At 44.3% G+C, this 21849-nt stretch overlaps 1 protein-coding gene across 2 annotated transcripts in view; it reads right to left on the reverse strand.

Moving 5' to 3' along the window:
• The window catches only part of GNAL (G protein subunit alpha L), a 211471-nt gene that overhangs the window by 117721 nt on the left and 71901 nt on the right, over positions 1 to 21849 (reverse strand). For both annotated transcript variants that reach the window (XM_026455998.2, XM_023228528.3), the window contains exons 2-4: positions 21590 to 21662; positions 20836 to 20890; positions 20576 to 20695 (exon numbers count right to left, since the gene is read on the reverse strand). In XM_026455998.2, the coding sequence (XP_026311783.1) occupies positions 20576 to 20695; positions 20836 to 20890; positions 21590 to 21662 (248 nt within the window). The remainder of the gene's footprint in view (positions 1 to 20575; positions 20696 to 20835; positions 20891 to 21589; positions 21663 to 21849) is intronic.

A 21849-nucleotide genomic window follows, 5' to 3' on the forward strand; every position in this document is an offset into this window, starting at 1 on the left:
AGAAGTGCTGAGTCAAACTGGGCCCCGTGCGTGGCTTCAGCACTCGGCATCGCCTGAAAAGGCAGCACACACACGTAACATGACACGTGGTAAAGGGTGACCAGGATGACATCTCACATTGACTGAATGTTGAAGGCGTGCCAGGCACAGGGCCCGGCACTTCAGATGTATTATTGTGTTTAATTTCCCCAAAAAGCTTCATGTGCTAAGCGTTCTTATTATTATCCCCATTTTACAGATGAGGAAACTGAACACACAGATACTAATTAACTCAACCAAGGTTATATAGACAGGAGGGGCAGCGGTGAGACCAACTGCAAAGCCTGCACTCTTAACCATGATGTTAAGGAACTTTAGTCACCACATTTTTATATAATCATATGCCTAAAACTATTGTGAGATTTTTCTTTTGAGACAAGGTCTTCCTCTGTCATTAGGCTGGAGCACGGTGCTGCAATCAGAGGTCATTACAGTCTCGACTGCCTGGGCTCAGGTGATCCTCCTGCCTCGGCTTCCCAAGAAGCTGGGACACCACAGGCGTGCAACACCATGCCCGGCTATTTTTTAAATTTTTATACAACATTTTTTGTAGAGATGAGGGTCTCACCATTTTGCCCAGGCTGGTCTTGAACTCCTGCACTCGAGCATTCCTCCAACCTCGGACTCCCCAAGTGCTGGGATTAAACGGATGAGCCACTGCATCTGGCCTATTATGAGATTTTTGGTACTATTTTGTTTCCTCTCTTTTCAAGAAGAGCCTTAAGAAACAATACCAAGCCTACCATAGGGAGCACTTCAGAGACTGGTTATGTAGTGTGTCATCCCGTTTATCTACTGCTCCAACAGACAGCAGGCATCTTTCAGAGGGATTTACAGAAAGCCTTCTAAACAGACTGCTCTAACTTCTAGTTGTTGCGATTGTAGGTAAGTGAGCATGTTATGTGCTTGGCCACAAAAAACGGGTAACTATGGGTAGGAAGTGGACATGATGCGTGCATGCCCTGGTAAGGGGACACTTTGGTGCTGGACAACCTGGGGGCTGTGTGTCTTTGGGAGAACTGGCCGCCTCTCATCTCAGAGGTCAGGGAAGGCTCCCAGTAGATGACGGTGGGAAGTGAGGGATGCAGCAGATGTCACTGCTGAGACTGAAGCACAAAGGCAGGTGCAGACCTGAGCCTGTAGCATAGAAGGGCAGGGCTGGGCCCACTGTGATGGTGCCTCTGTCCTCAGGGAGGATACCTACCACTCAATGGCAAGGCTGTCCTCCCAGGACAGGGATGTAAGGGACTGTAATGAGAGACTGACAGGTGACATGTAATCTATCAGGTTTAACTGTATGAAACTGCCATACCATAGGCCCGGTGCGGTGGCTCACGCCTGTAATCCCAGCACTTTGGGAGGCCAAGGTAGGCAGATCATGAGGTCAGGCGATCGAGACCATCCTGGCTAACACAGTGAAACCCCATCTCTACTAGAAATACAAAAAAAATTAGCCAGGCATGGTGGTGGGCACCTGTAGTCCCAGCTACTCGGGAGGCTGAGGCAGGAGAATGGTGTGAACCTGGGAGGCGGAGCTTGCAGTGAGCCGAGATCGCACCACTGCACTCCAGCCTGGGCGACAGAGTGAGTTTCCGTCTCAAAAAAAAAAAAAAAAAGAAAGAAAGAAAAAAGAAACTGCCATATCACAGCTCAAAATTGGCCAAATATTGGCAATTTTTAATAGTTCAACCTCATAGATAATGAAACTCCGCTGCGTAAACGCAGACCCGCGCCCTGCATGAATGGAAGCGACAAGAAGAGAACTGGATGAGGAACTGGGAGACTCGGTTCTAGTACTGGCTTTGCCTCCAGGTCAGCGCATCCGGATGACCCCGGATAAGTCTCTTAGAGCGCTGCGCTACTGCCCTGCTCATCCGTACAGGAAGTCTTGGATCAGACACACCTAAGTGCGCTTCCAGCTGAAATGCTAAGATTCGAGGCAAAGCCACCATAAGAGCACAGATGGGGAGGCTTGGTCAAAATACAATGGAGACATCGACTCTACTTGACCCTATGATCACCTGGAACAGGATAATACTGGGGGCAAACTGATGGGCATGGAATTGAAGTGAGAAACGTGCAAAGATGTACTCTCCAATCTCTCAGTAAAGAGAACCACAAGAGAAGCATGAGTGGTAATTTCACTTAAATACTAAGTATGGAATTTCAAATTTACCTTCAATAAAATCAACTAGGATAAGTTAAAGCATTCTTTTTATTGAAGCACATATATTTCCTCAATTTCTTACAACTCTTTTCTATTATCTGTCCTGGTGTTTTTATTTACTTCTGCTATACTATTCACCCTGTATTCATACCATAAAATTTTACACTGGAGCAAGTGTAATAAAAACATCTAAGAATGTTTCTCCAAGATCTTCCTGTAGGGTTAGATGCTCTTGAAATGATTTGTATGATGTGGGGGACTTCTGAGAAGGAGTACCTCTGCAGTGTCCTAATTTGCACACAGGGGCGGGGCACCTGTAATCCCCAGCACTTTGGGAGGCTGAGGCGGGTAGATCACCTGAGGTCAGGAGTTCGAGACCAGACTGGCCAACATGGCGAAACCTAATCTCTACTACTTAAAAAAAAAAAAAAAAAGAAAAAGAAATTAGCCAGGCGTGGTGTCACACACCCGTAATTCCAGCTACTGGGGAGGTTGAGGCAGGAAGATCACTTGAACCCAGAAGGTGGAGGTTGCAGTGAGCTGAGATCGCACCATTGTACTCCTGCCTGGGTGACAGAGTGCGACTCCATCTCAAAACAAACAAACAAAAATATGTGCACACAGGGCTGTGCTGGCCGCACTGCACTTGCCACTGTCCCTGGTCTACCTGCTGAACTCACCCATTCTTCAAAGGCCAGGCCACCCCTCACCTTCCCTGGGATAGCACCACTGTTTCTCCCAAAGGGCTGTGTCTACCTTCCCCTTGCCAACATGATGGTGTGTCCTAGGGGTTTAAACTCTGTGAGCCCTGCGAGAACTCCCGTGGGTGTACACAATTCAGCTTAGTATTCCCAATGCTGAACATAGTTCCTGACACATATCAGGTCATCATTTAGAAAAAAAATGAAATGCCTATTCAGATAAAACTGATAATGGTTAGTTTGAAATACATTTACTTCCTGTAAGTTATGAAAATTCACATGATGATATAACATACTACTCATTATAACATTTTAACCAAAGAAATAAGAAACACTAATGATAATCTTTTTATTTTTTTTAATGGAGTTTTGCTCTTATTGCCTGGGCTGGAGAGCAGTGGCATGATTTTGGCTCACTGCAACCTCTGCCTCCCAGGTTCAAGCGATTCTCCTGCCTCAGCCTCCCGAGTAACTGGGATGACAGGTGCCCCCCATCACGCCTGGCTAATTTTTTTTTTTTTTTTTTTAGTAGAGACGGGGTTTGATCATGTTGGCCGGGCTGGTCTCAAACTCCTGACCTCAGGTGATTCACCTGCCTTGGCCTCCCAGAGTGCTGGGATTACAGGCGTGAGCCTCCGTGCCTGGCCATGATAATATTTATTGGCTTAATTCTTTCAAGCAATTAAAGATGTCAGCTGATGCCATGTGATTTAACAAAAAAGTAAACATATAACACCTTAAGAACTATTTAAAAAAACTTAAATTTAAAATGATATATCATCATTCAATATGTAAAGTATTAGAATACTTACATAACATCTAAAATTTAGATTATTTAAGGAGATTATTTAAGCTTCAGAAAGTGGAGATAGGAACCTCCCAATAATTCAAAAGGTATTCTTTAGGGTAACGGTACATTCCTGTGGATTAAAAAAAATGCAACCTGGTAATAATTCCATAAAATCTTTAACATCATTTTTAATAAAAATGAAAACTCAAATAACAACTGTCGTTTTTCTACAGACACTCTGGTTAAAAATTACTCGTTCAGCTGAGGTTGCACAGACAGCTCTAGAAACAATCAAGAATAATGGGTGGTCAAACTCGTATGACTCTCACATGGGTGGTGGCAGCAGGGACGAAAATTAAGAGAAAACATGTTTTTCCTTTTCTCAGAGATGACTCTAAAAGGTTTTGCTATGAAAATATCATTCCTTTCAGATGTTTCTGAAGAATAATCATTGAGCTAAGTTTAAGATTTGGTAATTTTTTTTTTTTTTTTGAGACGGAGTCTCGCTCTGTCGCCCAGGCTGGAGTGCAGTGGCTGGATGTCAGCTCACTGCAAGCCCCGCCTCCCGGGTTTACGCCATTCTCTTGGCTCAGCCTCCTGAGTAGCTGGGACTACAGGCGCCCGCCTCCTCGCCCGGCTAGTTTTTTGTATTTTTTAGTAGAGACGAGGTTTCACCGTGTTAGCCAGGATGGTCTCGATCTCCTGACCTCGTGATCCGCCCGTCTCGGCCTCCCAAAGTGCTGGGATTACAGGCTTGAGCCACCGTGCCCGGCCGGTAATACTTTTATTTTTGTTTTTAAATTATTAATTTTCAAATCATACTCGGTTTGAATTAAAATAGTTCAAAAATTAATATAATGCTTCAGGATGCTTCCAGCTATTGAAACAACTCAATTAAAAATTAATGTGCAACTCACACTTTATTTTAGTTAAATTCATAATGTAGATAATATTAAAAATTATTATAAATAGTTAATAATGTTTTATAATTTGCTTTTATAGTACACCACTACAGACACATAAAAAGCTGAATTATCTAATTAAAACATTTTCCCTTCCTATGGTTCTAATTCTGAAAACTATAAAAATATTAAAGTCGTGTTACATATCTTTCAAAAATAACACTGCCATATCCCATCAATATTTGGTAATATTTTTTTAAAAATGTTCATCACGTACATATTTTGTGCATGATTCGGCCTCTGCCTGTGCCTGTGTGTGTGTGCATGTGTGTGTGCCTGTGTGTATGTGCATGTGTGTGTGCATGTGTGTGCCTGTGTGTGCGTGTGTGTGTGTGCATGTGTGTTTGTGTGTGCGTGTGTGTGCATGTGTGTGTGCATTGTGTGTGTGCATGTGTGTGTGTATATTTTAGACATGTGTGTAGATATAGGTAGGATAAGCAAGATTGTGGTAAGAATCATTTTACCTCCACTTGGGAAGAGGAAATGGAAATGGAAATGAATGAAGCAACCAACATTTGTTTATCTTTTTGCCATAAACTTATGTGCTTCATGAAATAAAAAAATATAGACTTCAATTTGTCTGAACATACTCTTTACCAACGTTTCTTTAAACACCAAGTAATTACGTGCTTGTGTAATAAACTAACTGCCACAACTGTGGATCCACTTTAAGCTAAAAGATGATGCTCTCCATTTTTCTGAACATCATGGAACAAGTTTGTAGACCAAGGGCTCATTCTTGAGCTCTAGCCAAAGCTTACTGTGCCCCAGACCTGAGAAGCTGATGCTGCTACACTAGGAATGGCCTTGATTTTGTGATGGGGATATCGTTTCCTGACCAGGCTCTGCCGATGACAATTTTACCTTCCCAGGAAGCCCTGGTGTATGAAGTGTGACAATGAAGACTTTTGTCTGAGCACAATAGTCCTTAGTAATCTTCTTTTCTGAACGGCTACAGAATGTCTAGTCTATACCACGAGTTAGCATTAAACTACATGATGCATTATTCTTCGTTAATTTTATATTGCACATTAAATATATAGTTCTTTTTTTAGACGGAGTTTCACTGTTGTTGCCCAGGCTGGAGAGCAGTGGCGTGATCTCCGCTCACATCAACCTCCGCCTCCTGGGTTCAAGTGATTCTCCGGCCTCAGCTGCCTGAGTAGCCAGGATTACCGGCATGCACCACCACGTCGTTAAATTTTAGTAGAAACGGGGTTTCTCCATGTTAGTCAGGCTGGTCTCGAACTCCTGACCTCAGGTGATCCTCCCGCCTCAGCCTCCCAAAGTGCTGGAATTACAGATGTGAGCCACGCGCCGGCCTATACATTATATATTACAGACATCCTTTTCTTCACTAAGTGGAAAGGCTTTTGAGGCCAGAGGTCATAACTAACACTTTCTTTGTGTAACTCATGGTCCTGAGTACGGTTTTGATAAATACGTGGCTTTATGTACGTTTACTTAACATAACCATATGCCAAATGCCGTGTCAAGTTCCTATCCCCAGCAAAGGCATGTTTAGTGGAAAACTCTGCATGACTCATCATACTGTGAGCTTCAAGAAGCAAAGGGCAGGCATAAAAAATTTCAAATATGACACATAAATGCGCTTTCTAAATAAGTCTAGCCTTGCTAACTGGAGTGACTTAAAAGGGGGCAAATAACTTGTTTCTTTAGTTATTTTGGTCTAAGAACTTACTAAGTGCTCAAGACTAATCTTTGGCAAATCAATATTTAAATAAGGACGTCTATACAGCATGCAAACTGTGTTCGTGGAAATCTTAGTGTTTCAGGTGGAGGAAGGATAAAAAAGCAGGCAAGGCAGGGTTTTGAAGATGGTAAGAGCAAGACCTGGTGGGAAGGAGCACGCAAAAGTAAGGGTGCACAGACAGCAAGCGTGCGAGCGCAAGGATGCACAGCGTGCAACTGTGCAAACGAAGGGAACACAGAGAGCAAGTGTGCAAGTGCAAGAGCACACAGAATGTAAGTGTGCGAGCTAAGGGTGCACAGAGAGCAAGTGTGCAAGGCCAAGGGCATGGAGAGCACAAGTGTGCAAGCACAAGGGCTCACAGAGTACAAGCATGCAAGTGAAAGGATGCATACATCACAGGCGTGCAAGCACTGAGAGCAAGCATAAGGCGCACAGAGAGCAACTGTGCAAGCATAAGGGTGCACAGCGGCAAGTGTGCAAGCATAAGGGTGCTCAGAGAGGCAAGTGTGCAAGTGTAAATGTGCACAGAGCAGGTCTGTAAGCATAGGGGTGCACACAGAGTAAGCATGCAAGTGTAAAGGCACAGAGAGCAAATGTGCAAGCATAAGGGTGCCTAGAGTGCAAGCGTGCAAGCATAAGAGGGCACAGAGAACAGGTGTACAAGCTAAGGGTGCACAGAGTAAGCACGCAAAGGTAAAGGCACACAGAGAGCAAGTGTGCAAGCATAAGGGGGCACAGAGGGCAAGTGTGCAAGCATGGCATATGGGAGGGAAGTCGGGGATTTCTTCCTGGGCAGAAATATCAAACTGGGTCTGGGTATGGGAGGGACAGAATGTCTTAAAGCCACAAGGAAGAATACAGGTTGGGTACAGATTGAACAGGAAACTCGTGTGAGAAAGATGACATGTAGCAAGGACCTGAAAAGTTAGAGAAATGTCCCGAAGAACTACCAAATGCTATCCCAGGTTATTAGGCAAGCTGAACCTATGTCAAAGGCCCTCCAAACGTCCTGCCGGGCTTAACTGTTTAATTTTATGATCTCCCTCAGTGAGGAAGTCTGCAGCTTCTACGCTTTACAACACCAGTATTTCAGGGTTGTCTCATAAAATCATTCCATATTTTTGCAATTAAGTACTCAGGCATTTGGTCTCAGCACCCAAACAATTTCCATCTAATTTACTCTATTGCTAAATTTCACTTGGAAAACATTTACTAGGCGATTCAGGTTAGATATTTGCCCCATACGAACAAGATCAACTACGGTAACATTTTATAACAGATTCTCTTCACTACAAGAGAGAAGTATGTTGAGAAGATCGCCCTTCAGGGACTGGAAGTCAGTGTGAGGCCACCCATTCTGCCGAACCACACTGGCTGTGTCTGGGCCCCGGGGGCTGGGCAGGTGCAGCCCCTTCCCTCCCCGCTCCTTTACATCTTTTGGATTTTATGCCATCCACAAATATTTCCTATCCAAACAAACACAAACACAAATTAAAAATGGAATCGCTTTGTGTAGTGAGAATGTTATGCATACAGTTGATTTAATTCAATTTATGCCACGAAGACGACAGGATAAAAAAAGTATGGGATTATTTTAAAGGTGAAAAAAGCCCCCACACCTTCATGGATGACATTCTCATGCGAAACTGAAAAATAAAAAAGCCAGTGTTTCAAAGGAACCTTCTCAAGAACAACTTCATTATTCTGCCTCTTAAAACCTAGCGTGCTTTTCTCACAAACCACACGTGTTGACTCATTTAAGTCTTAATTTGGCATAAGAATAGCCTCCTCACTCTGCTCCTTCTACTGATTCCTGAGAGTGCTGAGACGTTCAAAATATTTTCTCTCAGTTACATAAAACTAGCAACGATAAGAACAAAATGCTCTAATACTTAAGGTATGTTTAATGCCACATTCATCTGAAAAGGGCAAGTGTCCTCAGAGATGAGCTTCTCCTTTGGGTACACCAACCAACAAACTTCCAACACAACCAAACCGGAGGCAGACTTTGGAAACAAAAATCTTTTTTGTTCAGCCTCACATTTTCAAAGGATTTGAAGTTTCAATGACATCCTATTCAAGAAATAATAATATAAAACAAGGTACACAAATACACTGTGGAATATTATTCAGCCGTGAAAAAAAATGAAATCCTGTCATTTGCAGCAACATGGACAGAACGAACATCATGTGAAGGGAAATAAGCCAAGCACAGAAAGACCAGTATCGCAGGTTCTCACTCCTATGTGGGAGCTACAGAGAGGACCTCATGGAGGTAGCGAATAGAATGATGCTCACCAGAGGCTGGGAAGAATAGTGGGGAGGTGGGTGAAGACAGAATGATTAACAGATACAAAAGTACAGATGCACAGAAGGAATAAGACACAGGATTCAGTAGCAGCATGGGGCAATTGTAACTTAATAACGTATTGTACATTTCAAAATACCTAGAGGACCGGAATTAGAATATTCCTAACACAAAGGAATGATAAAGGTTTGAGGTGACGGATATCGCAATTACTCTCATTTGATAACTTACTGTACGCTTGTATCAAAGTATCACACGTACCCTATAAACATGTACAACTATTGCACATTCATCACAAATTTTCAAAACCAAAAAAAGTTGCCTTAATTGCTTTGTGAACTTTTAATTCAGTTTCTATAAGAAAAAACACTTTAGATAAAAATGGTCATGTGGCTCAAGCCCCGATTTCTTAGTGTGCTGGTGAGTTTGAGAGGTCGCTGTTGTGGCTGGTCCTCCATGTGCTTTTATTATCAAGAGCATGAAATGATGCATTTTTTATTATGTCAAAGCAGCATCACCATCTCCGTTTTTTTTTTTTTTTTTTTTTTTATCAGGTATTTTTACAGGGCAGCCTGTGCTGTTAACCATAAGGAATATCAACTGATTTTACAGATACTTGAAGAGTAGATGTAAAACAACCATCATTTGATTTTATTAACAAAAATAAAAGTCTTCAGTATGTACAGTCTATTATATTCAGCTTTCATAGATATGCCTGCTTCTTTTGACTCCAGTCTACCCCACCTAGTTACACAGAACTTACATACATTTTCTTTTCTTTTCTTTGTTTGTTTGTTTGTTTTGAGACAGGGTGTTACTCTGCCGCCCAGGCTGGAGTGCAGTGGCACCTGGTGTATTTTTTGTAGAGACAGGGTTTCACCATGTTGCCTAGGCTTGTCTCTCAAACTCCTGGACTCAAGTGATCTGCCCGCCTGGGCCTCCCAAAGTGCTGGGATTACAGGCATGAGCCACTGTGCCCGGCCCTATTTTATTTCAATCATAGTGTTTAGAAAGTCAAAAGATTGAGCAGCTTTCTCCCTTACATATTTATTGCTCAAGTCTATTGGTGTGTGAAAACTAGAGTGTGAGTTTGGATAAGAACAGTATATTTGGGCCAGGCATGGTGGCTCACGCCTGTAATCCCAACACCTTGGGAGGTCAAGGTGGACAGATTACTTAAGGTTGGGAGTTTCAGACCAGCCTGGCCAACATAGTGAAAATCCGTCTCTACTAAAAATACAAAAAAATTAGCTGGGCGTGGTGGCGGGTGCCTGTAATTCCAGCTACTCAGGAGGCTGAGGCAGGGGAACCGCTTGAACCCGAAGGCAGGAGGATGCAGTGAGCTGAGCTTGTGCCACTGCACTCTAGCCTGGGCGATGGAGCGAGACTCTGTCTGAAACCTCCCCCCCCCCCAAAAAAAACCAGGATATTTGTACAGTTTCAAAGAACATTCCTAGAATTTACTTATAAATGACCAAGGGGAAAAGGGTGTCTATACAGAAGCAGACCTCACCTTAACTAGTGACCAGAGTTAACATCACAGATGCACTGAGAAGGAAGGATTCGCGATCACCCTCTGCCGTTGCTGCCAAACACAAAACCTCAGAGGAACTCTGAGTGTGGGTGTCTACAGAGTCAATGCCAGGCCAAGGTCATGACAAAAAAGGTCGGCTGAGCAACTGTTCTAGTGCAGAGAGAAATGGAGGTTAAATGTCATGGTTGATCCTGGATTGGACTACTGACCAGAGTTACCAATATCATTATTTATTATTATTGTTACTGCTATTATTTCATTATATTATTATTGAGACTCTTGGTAAAATCTGAGTAAGGTTTGTTGATTACAAAATGGTGGACGGACACAGTGGCTCACACCTGCAATCCCGGCACTTTGGGAGGTGGGTGGATCGCTTGAGGCCGGGAGTTTGAGACTAGCCTGGCCAACATAGTGAAATCCCATCTCTACTAAACATACAAAAATTAGCCAGGCATGGTGGTGTGTGTCTGTAGTCCCAGCTGCTCGGCTGCAGTTAGCCGAGATTGCATCGCTGCACTCCAGCCTGGGAGACAGAGCGAGACTCTTGTCTCCAAGAAAAAAAAAGGTATTGTATTAATGTTAAATCTCCTAATTTTGATACCTGTGCTGTGGTTACAGAAGTGAAGTGGATGTCCTAGTTCTAAGGAAATACACACTGATGTATTTAGAGGCAAGGGAGCATGATGTCTACTCTCAGATGGTTCACAAAAACGTGTCTTAGTGTAGAAAGAGTGAGAGCACAAATGTGGCCACACATTAGCTATCGATGAGTCTGGCTGAAGGACATATGGGAGTCTTCAGTACTATTCTTGTATTGTTCAGGTAAAGTTTAAAATCATTTTAAAATAAAAAGCTAACATTTATTAGGAGTACCTCTCATGATAATATTGCAGAGAAAAAAATGGAATTTACGAAAATATCTTCATTGAAGTTCTAATACAGTTAATGTATCTAAGTGAAATGTTTTACTATAATAATAAAAATTCCTTTTATTAGCATCTCAGATGTGCAGAATAATACAATAATCATTCTCAGTGGGGGTTTCTCTCCTCCTTAACATCATGACACAAGCCATGTGAGACCCGGAAGCAGGTTTCTGGCACAGGAACTGCCCTTTGTCCAATGACAGACAAATTCCCAGAGCACCATCCCCACAGCAGATACGAAGCCTGGCCTCTTGATGAATTCAGGAGTGATCCTTCCAAAAAAAACACTTCCATTTTTCACTCCCCTGAAGAAAACCACGGGTTCTCCCCAGCCTTGAGGAGGAAGCCCAGGCCCCTGGCCTGGCACGCAGGACTCTCCCTAACCCGCCGCGGCCTGACTGGGCTTTTGGTCGGCAGGTTCCAAAGGTGCCACCCGCCCTGAAGCACTGTCCTCTCTATGTCCACCTGCCCTCTCAGCCCTTCCCATTCGAGGAAGATTCAGCTCAGTGTGACGCCAGCTGCATGGGTGTCCCCAGGTGCCCCCAATAACTTGCTTAAATGTAGCATCACACACCTTTATTTCTTAAGCCTGCCCTGCCAGAGGTAGACAAGTGCTGTTCCTTATTCGTCTTGGTGTCCATAAGATGGATAATATGTGTGCTCAGTAATTACTGAAGCAAGGGCAGTCCACATGACCTCTTCCATGTCACCCGCCTCCCCTCCACAGTGCTGGCAGCAGAGCTTCGGGACCTCCACGTGGCCCCACTGAAAACCGCTGCTCATGGACTGCTCTGTGACGGGAACCTTTCACGGGAAAGACAGGAAGCCATGTTCCATCTTCGCCAACTACGGGAAAGCTCCATGGACAGCTGGGAAATGAAATCAACTTCCATGTCGCCTCTCCCTCTCCACCTCCCGGGCCTCCCTGTCCTCAGCGGGGGCTGTCAGGCCAAATGGTCCCTGAGGCCTCACGCGCCATCTATTTCCAACACACATCACTGTTTTCCTCTGCAAAGTGGGACTTGTTAGGCCCTCTAGAATCAATACGGCAGCCCTGAGCCTAAGACACATGCGTCTACCACTTCCAGCAACCAGGTGTGCAAATGAGAACAAGGAAGATTGTTGTGCATTTTATAAAAAGGTCTTTCCTAGGACTTTTTTAAAAACCAGAGAACATGCCTTAGGACACCTAACTATTTGTGAAGTATTTATTTTAGCATGATCTCCCTTTGAGGGGTGCAGTCAGGGTACATTTCACCTTTCTACCACTAGACAGCACGAAGCAAAGGTGCACTGCGGTGAGCACAAAAGAATGAGGCTGCAGCTTACTGGAATTTGCCGCAAAACTGGGCAGAAACTGTAGCCCTAGGGAGCGAGGCGAAAAATCCCACAGAAATCTGCAAAATCCAGGGGATTTCCAGGCAGCCTCACAAAACCCGAGGCTAGGCCAGCCACAGGATCAGAAGGGCAGGACACAGGCAAGCCGAAACGGTGGGAAAGAGCAAGGCCAACGTCAGTGAAGAAAATCCGACTGAAAATAATGTAGAGAAAGAGAAGGAGAGCCGAGCTCCGGGAGCCGCTGGTAACAGAACAGGCAGGAAGTGAGGTGCACGGTAACCTGCCGGGGAGCCTGGGCGACTCCCACCTGAGAACCTGTGCTCTGAGAGGGCACGGAGATGAAGGTTCCTGAGCAGTCAGGGGCCTCACTTCGTTTGAGGATAACTAGGGGTACCTTCCCCCAGGAGGGCTGTGAAGCGTTAGGGATGTCAGCTCTTGGCATGGGACAGAGGGACTGCCTATAAATGCTGGCTTGAGACGGAGGTGCAGGTGCTGACAGCTAAGGGGTGCCACTGAAGTCCCCGTGGATCCAAAGGGGAGTGGACAGGAAGCCATGTCAGACCACGGGACCTGGGGGCCGGGTGGACTGAGGTGGAGCCACTAACCAGGCCTGGCGCCTGAGGCGAGGCCAAGAATGGCGCTAGCTCTGCTCCACTTCCTCCGGCAGGGCAGGATTGCTCATATTAAAGCTGTACCGCCCATGTCCCAGCCACTGTTTTAGATATTAACATGTTTAATCCTCACATCAGCCACAGGAAGTAGGTGCTGCCGTCATCTCTACTGTACCATTGAGAAAAGGCAGATAGCAATGAGGTCATGTGCTCAAGGTCACACACAAAGGGCCTGGCAGGGCTAGAATTTGAACACCGGTTGGGCTGGCCCCACACCTCCTCTTAAGACCTCCCTTCAAGATAGAGACACCATCCTGTCCACAGACGCCCAGGCCTGGCGGTGTCTGCGCCCCGTCCACCCTTGCGTCACCCTGCAGGGGCTCCTTACCGGCCCTGCCTCAGCCCCATGAACACCTAGGGGGCAGCGCCCAAAGACCCTTCTCCCAGTGACCCTCATTCAAGACAGACGCAGCAGAGGGGCAGTGAGACCTTAAGTGAACCCCTACAATAAATGTCCATTTATTAACGACATCGGAAAATACTGGAAGGAAAACATGATACTTTTTCCTTCCACGCCAGATCCACAAGTCTTCAAGAGGTTCAGTGTACTGTGGAAGGCGCAAGTTTACTGTGCCCTTTTTACACCTGCTCAAATGTTGCCTTTCTCCTATAAAACATGCACCAGACCTCACTAGCTCAAAAGGCAAAGAACAGGATGGCTGTGAGGCAATCGACTTCAATACCATTTGGAAATAGGCGGTTGCTGTTTTGCTGTATGTGTGAGGACCTCATGTTCTTTCACACTGCGTGATATCCCAGTCGGCCTGTCCCCTGACTTCTTGTGCCCACAGGTCCTTACTGAAGTGGAGTCAGAGGATTCTGTTATAACCTAAGTTCGCGGGCACCTGGAGATTTTTTGCAGCACACCCAGCAGGAGATGCACTCCAAGAGCGAGCTGTGGGGAGAGGGGGCGGTGGAGAAAGGGGCCTGGTCCTCAGGGAGCAAACACAGCCAGCCCCATCATTTTCTGATGGCGCTGGGAGGTGGGTTTGATGAGGCTCTGGGCAGGAAAGGTCACCGGGGGTGCAGGGAACCCAAGTGGAGGCTGCCGTGGAGGAACTCATGCTGACCTGATTACATGGTGGGCTTCAGCTTGGTTGGTTAAAAAAAAAGACACACACACGCAAACCCACAGCACAAAGCCTTCTAGCAGGAGATAGAGACAGGCTTGGAGAGGGAACACAGATACTGTGTGGAAGAATCTAACCGGGTTATGCGCATTCTGGAGATTCTGCACACATCCCCCAAAGAGATGCTGCAGCACATGGCAGCAGCCGCTGAGGCTCTGCATGGCAACCCCTGGGCTGGGCCCCGCACTTGGCTCCTACGTAGGGCCACAAGCTGCACTGAGCGTAGGCCACTTGCTCAAAGTCACACCAGGCTGTCTGGCTCCCGGGGCCTTGGCCCAGGCCACTGTGGCCTCCTTTGCCTGCACACTGACCAAACACTCAGACGCTAGCCACACAGGGTGCCTCCTGACTTGGGGCTGCTGTTGGAAAGTGACAGAGGAGCTCTGACCTGGGAGGAAGGCAAAATACTGGCCTCTGCTGTCTGGGTCATCATTTAGGAAACACCAGGTGGTAATTGGATAGAGTACTGACCAACAGATTAGACTGCTTTTCCGTTTCTTGTTTAGCCTTATTTATCCTCTTCCCCTTAGAAAAAACCAGCAAAACACAATTTGAAAAGAGCTAATAAAGTATCCATATTTTAAGAATAAAAATCAAACAAATGAATAACTCAACTGAATTCAACAGTGATTTTGCTTGGTGTGGTGCTAAAGGATTTTTGGAGGAGGAGGCAACCACAACATTCTTCTTCTTTTTTCTCTCCTTCTTTTTTTTTCTGACATGGAGTCTTTCTCTGTCACCCAGGCTGGAATGCAATGGCACGATTTCGGCTCACTGCAACCTCCGCCTCCTGGGTTGAAGCTATTCTCCTGCCTCAGCCTCCTGAGTGGCTGGGATTACAGGTGCCTGCCACCATGCCCAGCTAATTTTTCTATTTTTAGTAAAGATGGGGTTTCACTATGTTGGCCAGGCTGGTCTCGAACTCCTGACCTCAGGTGACTGGCCTGAGTTGGCCTCCCAAAGTACTGGGATTACAGGCGTGAGTCACTACGCCTGGCCTATTTTTCCTATTTCATAAATGACCAATCTATGTTTTAGCATCATCACTTAACACTATTTATTTTGCATCACTGCATCTGCTGGCTGCTATGCAAAATTTGGCTGCTGAGACACGGTGCCAACTAGTAAGGGGCTTATGGGTGGGAGTCAAGCCTTGAACAAAGATAATCTGAAGTTTTGGGTGTATTCATGAGAAAAACTCTAATCAGGCAATTGTCAATTTGTTATTTGTAGCTAATCTCAGTACTTTTCTTTTCTATTGTGATTTATGTTTTGTAAAACATGTTTGCATTATTTCATTTGTAATTAAAATTTAACATAACATGCTGGCCTTGTCTCCAAAGATTTCACATTATTCTGCAGCAAATATCCTGCTGGTTTGCTGTCAAGATAAGTGAAGTTTTTTTGTTTTTTGCTTCAACCTGGTATGAAACACCCCTTGACAGTTCTGGCTTGTGAAGGGAATAACTGTATCACAGGAGCTCGAGGTCACAAGAACTTTATCAGTCTATCATTGTTCATCACCACCTGAGCAATACCACAAAAAGGAGATGGGCCAGTTTATGGATAACTGCAGAACTAGATGATCATCCCCATGTCAGCTACCAATTTCCTTTCACAATTTGCTTGAAAAGTCTTTGCTAACAAGCTCTCCTTCACCCCTCTGCCACCAAATCTGAAAACATACCTGCATCTGCACCTGTTCTCTGCCTTCCCTCCTGTTCAACAAGTGGGGAGGTGGTCTGGTCCTTTTTGTTCCGGATCCCATTCTTTTTACCTTCTCGAGGACTGGACTCCTGCCACACACAGCCTCTTTCTTCTGTATTGTCATTTTCTCCTGCTTTACCAAGTGATTCCAGCCCTTTTCATTCAGACAGGCTTTGGTATCTTTCATCTTCAAGAAACTCTCTCTTGACCTCACCTACCTTCCCAGCTGCTGCCTGGCTCCTCAGCCTTCCTCCACAGCAAAACCTCCAGAAAGCCTCATTGCCCCTGCCACCTCCACCCGCTCACATCACGTTCTCTCCTCAACACCTGCCACCTGGGTCCTTATCAAGGTCACCGGTGACCTTGAAGCTGCCAAAGTCATTTTACTTTAATGTCTGTCTTAACTCCCCAGTCAGCACTGCCCACTGCTGACATCCCTTCCTTCTGCAGTGGCTCTTCCTGGGGCCTCACACATCCAACTGTCCACCTGGCGTCTCCACTTAGATGTCGAAATGGTCATCTCCAACTCACTAAGAAAACAAAACCTCCTCATACCTGCCTCCTCCCAACCTGTTTCTACCTTCTATGCAGAAATTCAGACCCAAACGCTCAGAGTCATTCTTGATTGATCTGTTTCCCCTGAGTACTCACATCCACATGCCAACAAGCCTAAATGGTGCTGTTTCCAAAATAAATTCCAACTCAGACCACTTTTCTCCACCCCCATGATCCCGTCCCACTGCAAGCTGTCCCATTACCTTTCCTCTGTACTATTACAACAGTCTCCAAAGTGGCTACCCTCCTTCAACTCCTGCCTCCCCACAATCCGTTTTCCACCCACAGCCAGAGTGATGTTGATGAAACACACGAGATCTCACGGCTCCACTGCTCAGAACCCTCCAAAGCTTCGTGTGTCCGGACGCACCCGGCCTGTAAGGCAGATGGTGAGATCCAGCCTCCGAGTCTCTCTGACCTCCTCACGGCAGCCCTCGGCTGACAGGTGCTAACCACACTTGCCTGCTTTCCGTTACAGCTTCAGATTCATGGAACTTAAATGAAATTCACATGAAAGACACCACAGAGACCAAAAGACCCAAAGAGCAACCCACCCGTATTTACCCCGAGAAAATTCTCAAGATGTTTGTTTCCAAGTCATTACTCTCATTTTCCTTCTTAAATTGAAGAACCCTAAAATTAATTTTTAACTTTAATGTAACGTATTTGGTTCAAAAGTCATCTTATCCCTACAGGAAAATTAACTGAAGTCCCTCAAATAATTGAACCGTGACACTGACAGGCTTTCTCAAGGATTCAATCTCAAAAAAGTACTGGACTGAGTAAAGCAGTGTTTTGTTTACTATTGAAATACTTGATTGGCCGGGCGCGGTGACTCAAGCCTGTAATCCCAGCACTTTGGGAGGCCGAGATGGGCGGATCACGAGGTCAGAAGATGGAGACCATCCTGGCTAACACGGTGAAACCCCGTCTCTACTAAAAAATACAAAAAACTAGCCGGGCGAGGTGGCGGGCGCCTGTAGCCCCAGCTACTCGGGAGGCTGAGGCAGGAGAATGGCGTGAACCCGGGAGGCGGAGCTTGCAGTGAGCTGAGATCCGGCCACTGCACTCCAGCCCCAGCAACAGAGTGAGACTCCGTCTCAAAAAAAAAAAAAAAAAAAAGAAAAAGAAATACTTGATTTAGCAGCTCTACTTGTAAAATCTACTTGTATATTATAAAAAACATGTATTCTTGTAAATAAAAGTTAATTTTCCAATGGAGCATATAAGTCAGATTTGTCTTGATATCATTCTGAATGAGGATCATCAAAATATGAAACCAAGAATTACACAATTTAATAAGTAATATAAATACTTCCAAGCACTATGAAATAAATGTCACGAAAATTCTGGGCATATTAAAATTAAAAATGGCATTTTCAGAAGGAACGCTGCATATTTAACATTAATTTCCTTATTTATATAAGTCTGGGCTATATTAAAAATATAAAAATATACATAAATATATACATAAAATATACTCTCATCTGACATGTGCGTAGACATTTAAGACAACAATGTCAGGCTTAAAGAACACCAGTAAAACTAACCCCCACAAAATATACCTCTGAAAGAGCATTGTAATTACATTTGCACCTGCTGGTGCTAAATTCTCCTTCATTATAATGATAATTAATTATGCTTTCTGATAATAACTTTTAAGTAACCTTAATTTATCTATATGAAAATATATGCATTCAAAGCAAATGGTTTCTCAAGTTTTTAATTAAATATGTTCATGATTTAGCTACAAAAACACTTTCACAAATTAGCTGCTTTGGATTCCTTAGATAATACAGGTGGGAGTTAGCAATTGTTTCTGGATTTGGGGTTGAATATGGGATGCCTCATCAACCGTGAGACTGTCATGAACAGGAGAAAGAAGATATGAGACCGATTAATAAATCTTAATTTTAATTTCTCACTAGGTGTTAAGAATAGCATTTCCCCATAAATATATAAGATGTTTTATGATTAGTTTTAGGCAAACAAGATAGGATAAATCTGAGAACTCAGATGCTTTTCTATAAATGTCTAAATCTGAAGTTGAAACGAAACACCACTCCTGATTTCAACCAGGACCATGTAGTTCTGGATTTTTGCCAGTGTACATAGTATCAGTGAGAACTGGGAGGCCACCTGCACCTCCAGTTAGCAGAGGATCCTGGTGGGGCTGGAGCATCTTCTGCCTACCCTTTCCCCTGCCATGTCAACTCCTTGCCCTCTCCAAGCCATCCAATTAAAGACATGGGGCCAGATGCCCGGCCCCTTCTTCCAGCCGGCGTGCCACTCCTCACTCCTCCATTTTAGAAATTCTACAGATATCACTGGCTCTACATTGGTATGCTTATCAGAAGCAAAAATCATATTAAAGGATGAAAATAAAAGCTTTTTTAAAAAGTCATTTTTGGCTGGGCGCCGTGGCTCATGCCTATAATCTCAGCACTTTGGGAGGCTGAGACGGGCGATCACGAAGTCAGGAGATCGAGACCATCCTGGCTAACACGGTGAAACTCCGTCTCTACTAAAAATACCAAAAAAAATTAGCTGGGCGTGGTGGTGGGCGCCTGTAGTCCCAGCTACTCGGGAGGCTGAGGCAGGAGCATGGCATGAACCTGGCGGAGCTTGCAGTGAGCTGAGATCGCGCCACTGCACTCCAGCCTGGGAGACACAGCGAGACTCCGTCTCAAAGAAAGACACAAACAAACAAACAAAGTCATTCTTATTAGCCATCCCAACACAGAGCCCACAAGACAATGGTGCTCTGGAGAGAAGGGGTGGGGTGAGCTGGGGGACAAAGGCCTTGCAGGCAGGGCAGGGCCTCTCTGTTTTCCACATCAGTTTCTCCACATGCTTCCCTTCAAAGAGAGGATTCTCAGAAGGAAATGTCTCCAAACCACCATGCCAGGCAATACAAACTTTGAAATACTGTTATTGATGAATACACGCATACACACATACACACACACACACACACACACACACACACACTCTTCTGGTGCACTGTAACAAAAATGACTTTCTGAGAAGCTTAACAAATACTTTTCCTTTGAAACATGCTTTATGAAATGACCAAATATTTTAAGAAATGTATATTCTGAAAATGAGAGAAAACTAATATTGATGTCACTCTTTTGCATAAGCAATACTGCCATCCAAGTGATTAGGAAAAGCAGCCCTAAATAATGCAGATGTGAACCAAACTGCATTTTAATATGATAAACATTCAGAAGTGATCCATGCTATCATTTTTTAAACAATGCATTCTTCTCTTAATTGATCTGAAGGCTGTGCATCTTCAGAGTAAACTGAATTCTGCTGTTTCTGTAATTCCCAGGGAGACAATTACCCACCATTTAAGTATTTTTCTCTACTCATGTAATTTCTACTGTTGTTATCTGGGAAACTGCTTAATTGTTAGTTTAAGAATACAGACAGGAAAAAAAGCACCATCAACATTTCTTAAAGGTATGCTGCCTTCCTGATTATCAGCCTTCCCCACACAGTCATAAAAGCATGTCTTGCAATGCCATTGTAGTTAATTTTTTTTTTTTTTTTTTGAGATGGGAATCTCGCTCTGTCGTCCAGGCTGGAGTGCAGTGGCATGATCTTGGCTCACTGCAACCTCCACCTCCCTGGATCAAGCAATTCCCCTGCCTCAGCCTCCTGAGTAGCTGGGATTATAGGAGCACATCACCAAGCCCAGCTAATTTTTTTGTATTTTTGTAGAGATGGGGTTTTACCATGTTGGCCAGACTGGTCTTGAACTCCTGACCTCAGGTAATCCGCCCACTTGACCTCCCAAAGTGCTGGGATTACAGGTGTGAGCCACCGCCCCTGGCTGTAGTTAATATTTTTAACAAACACAAATATTTTGGTACAGAGTAAGTATTCCCCTTAGGCATTTAGAGAGCTGGATTTCAAAGAAAGTTAATAATGAATTAGTATCAATATTGATTATCAACAAGAAACCTTATTAAAAATGGTTCCATCTTTCACTAGTTAGAATATTTCAGTAGGCACTTCTTACCTGGGAATATTCAAAGTCAGTGATAGGGGCTATGCTCTTGATGTAGTCTGATCGAAATTGGTTTTCAGGGTTGGCCAGCGGAACTGGAGGTATTATAGTACTCATTGCTGAAACAATTGTCTAAAATGGAATAAGAAAAAAATATGGATAAACATTTAGGCTCCCTGTATGATAATCTACAATATGCAATTTCTGTCTACAGTTTTAGAATGAAGCGCACTTGACCTTTCTAGTAAACGATCATTTAAAAAAGTCCTTACCACGATAGCATCTTTAACATTTTTCCGGATGTCCAGAATTTTCTGTTTCTTTTCCCTGTATTGAAAGAGAGTTGTTATTAGCTTAATTTACCCTTAGCCCACTGATTCCAATCCATTGAGTGGGATTTTAAATTTCCAGCTACAGCACTGACCTAGACCGGTTTCACCAGAGGTCAGTATCATCCCCCAACACAACATCTGCAAAGGTTTTATCTGGGAAAGGAAAGCACCCTCCTTTTCTCATTTGCACTCTAAACAAACTTGAATGCACACGTTTTAAAAATCTATAGCTTTAAACAACTATGTAGCTTACATAAAAATAAGGCAAAATCGCTATGAATATTGCATATAAATATAACGATGCAGCTACACTTGTATTTTACCTAGGTCTATCCCACGGAGAATATGCTGATAGTTATAAACTGAAATAGATGCAGACAACTATTCTATTAAAAAATATACTGAGATATTGGTTAAGTGTGCTCAGAGCAATACCAGTAATACAGATCAATATTCCAAGAATACCTATAAATCATATTTTGTTAAGCAAGTTTTTTTTTTTTTTTAATTAGACACTAGCAGAAGAAGGATTTGCCTAAATATACTAAATCCAACAGCAAATATCTAATTTTTTCCCCCTTGAATGTCTACTCGATTATCAAATACATTGTTTAGAGAAAGCACTTCTGGGACGTTTGGGAGAGACGAAGTTTGCATGCAGTTTGGAAGCAAAACCGAAATTGATCATTCTTACTCGGGATTAAACCCATTGACGTGCAGGATCCTCATCTGTTTCACGATAGTGCTTTTTCCAGACTCACCAGCCCCTGCAAACAAACAGAAAGTAGGCTGTGAACTGTGTCCGGATACCGCTGCCATTTCTCACCGCTAGCCGGGTCTGAGCGATCCTCCTCCCCCAGCACACGGACTTCCTACACGTGGGTTCCCGGCTGGAGGAGCTCGCCCCGGCCGCCGTCCGGGCTCCGCCGCTCGGCGGTGCGCGCGCCCCTCGCC

The sequence above is a fragment of the Piliocolobus tephrosceles genome, chromosome 18, assembly GCF_002776525.5.
Source record: "Piliocolobus tephrosceles isolate RC106 chromosome 18, ASM277652v3, whole genome shotgun sequence".
NCBI classification, from domain to species: domain Eukaryota; kingdom Metazoa; phylum Chordata; class Mammalia; order Primates; family Cercopithecidae; genus Piliocolobus; species Piliocolobus tephrosceles.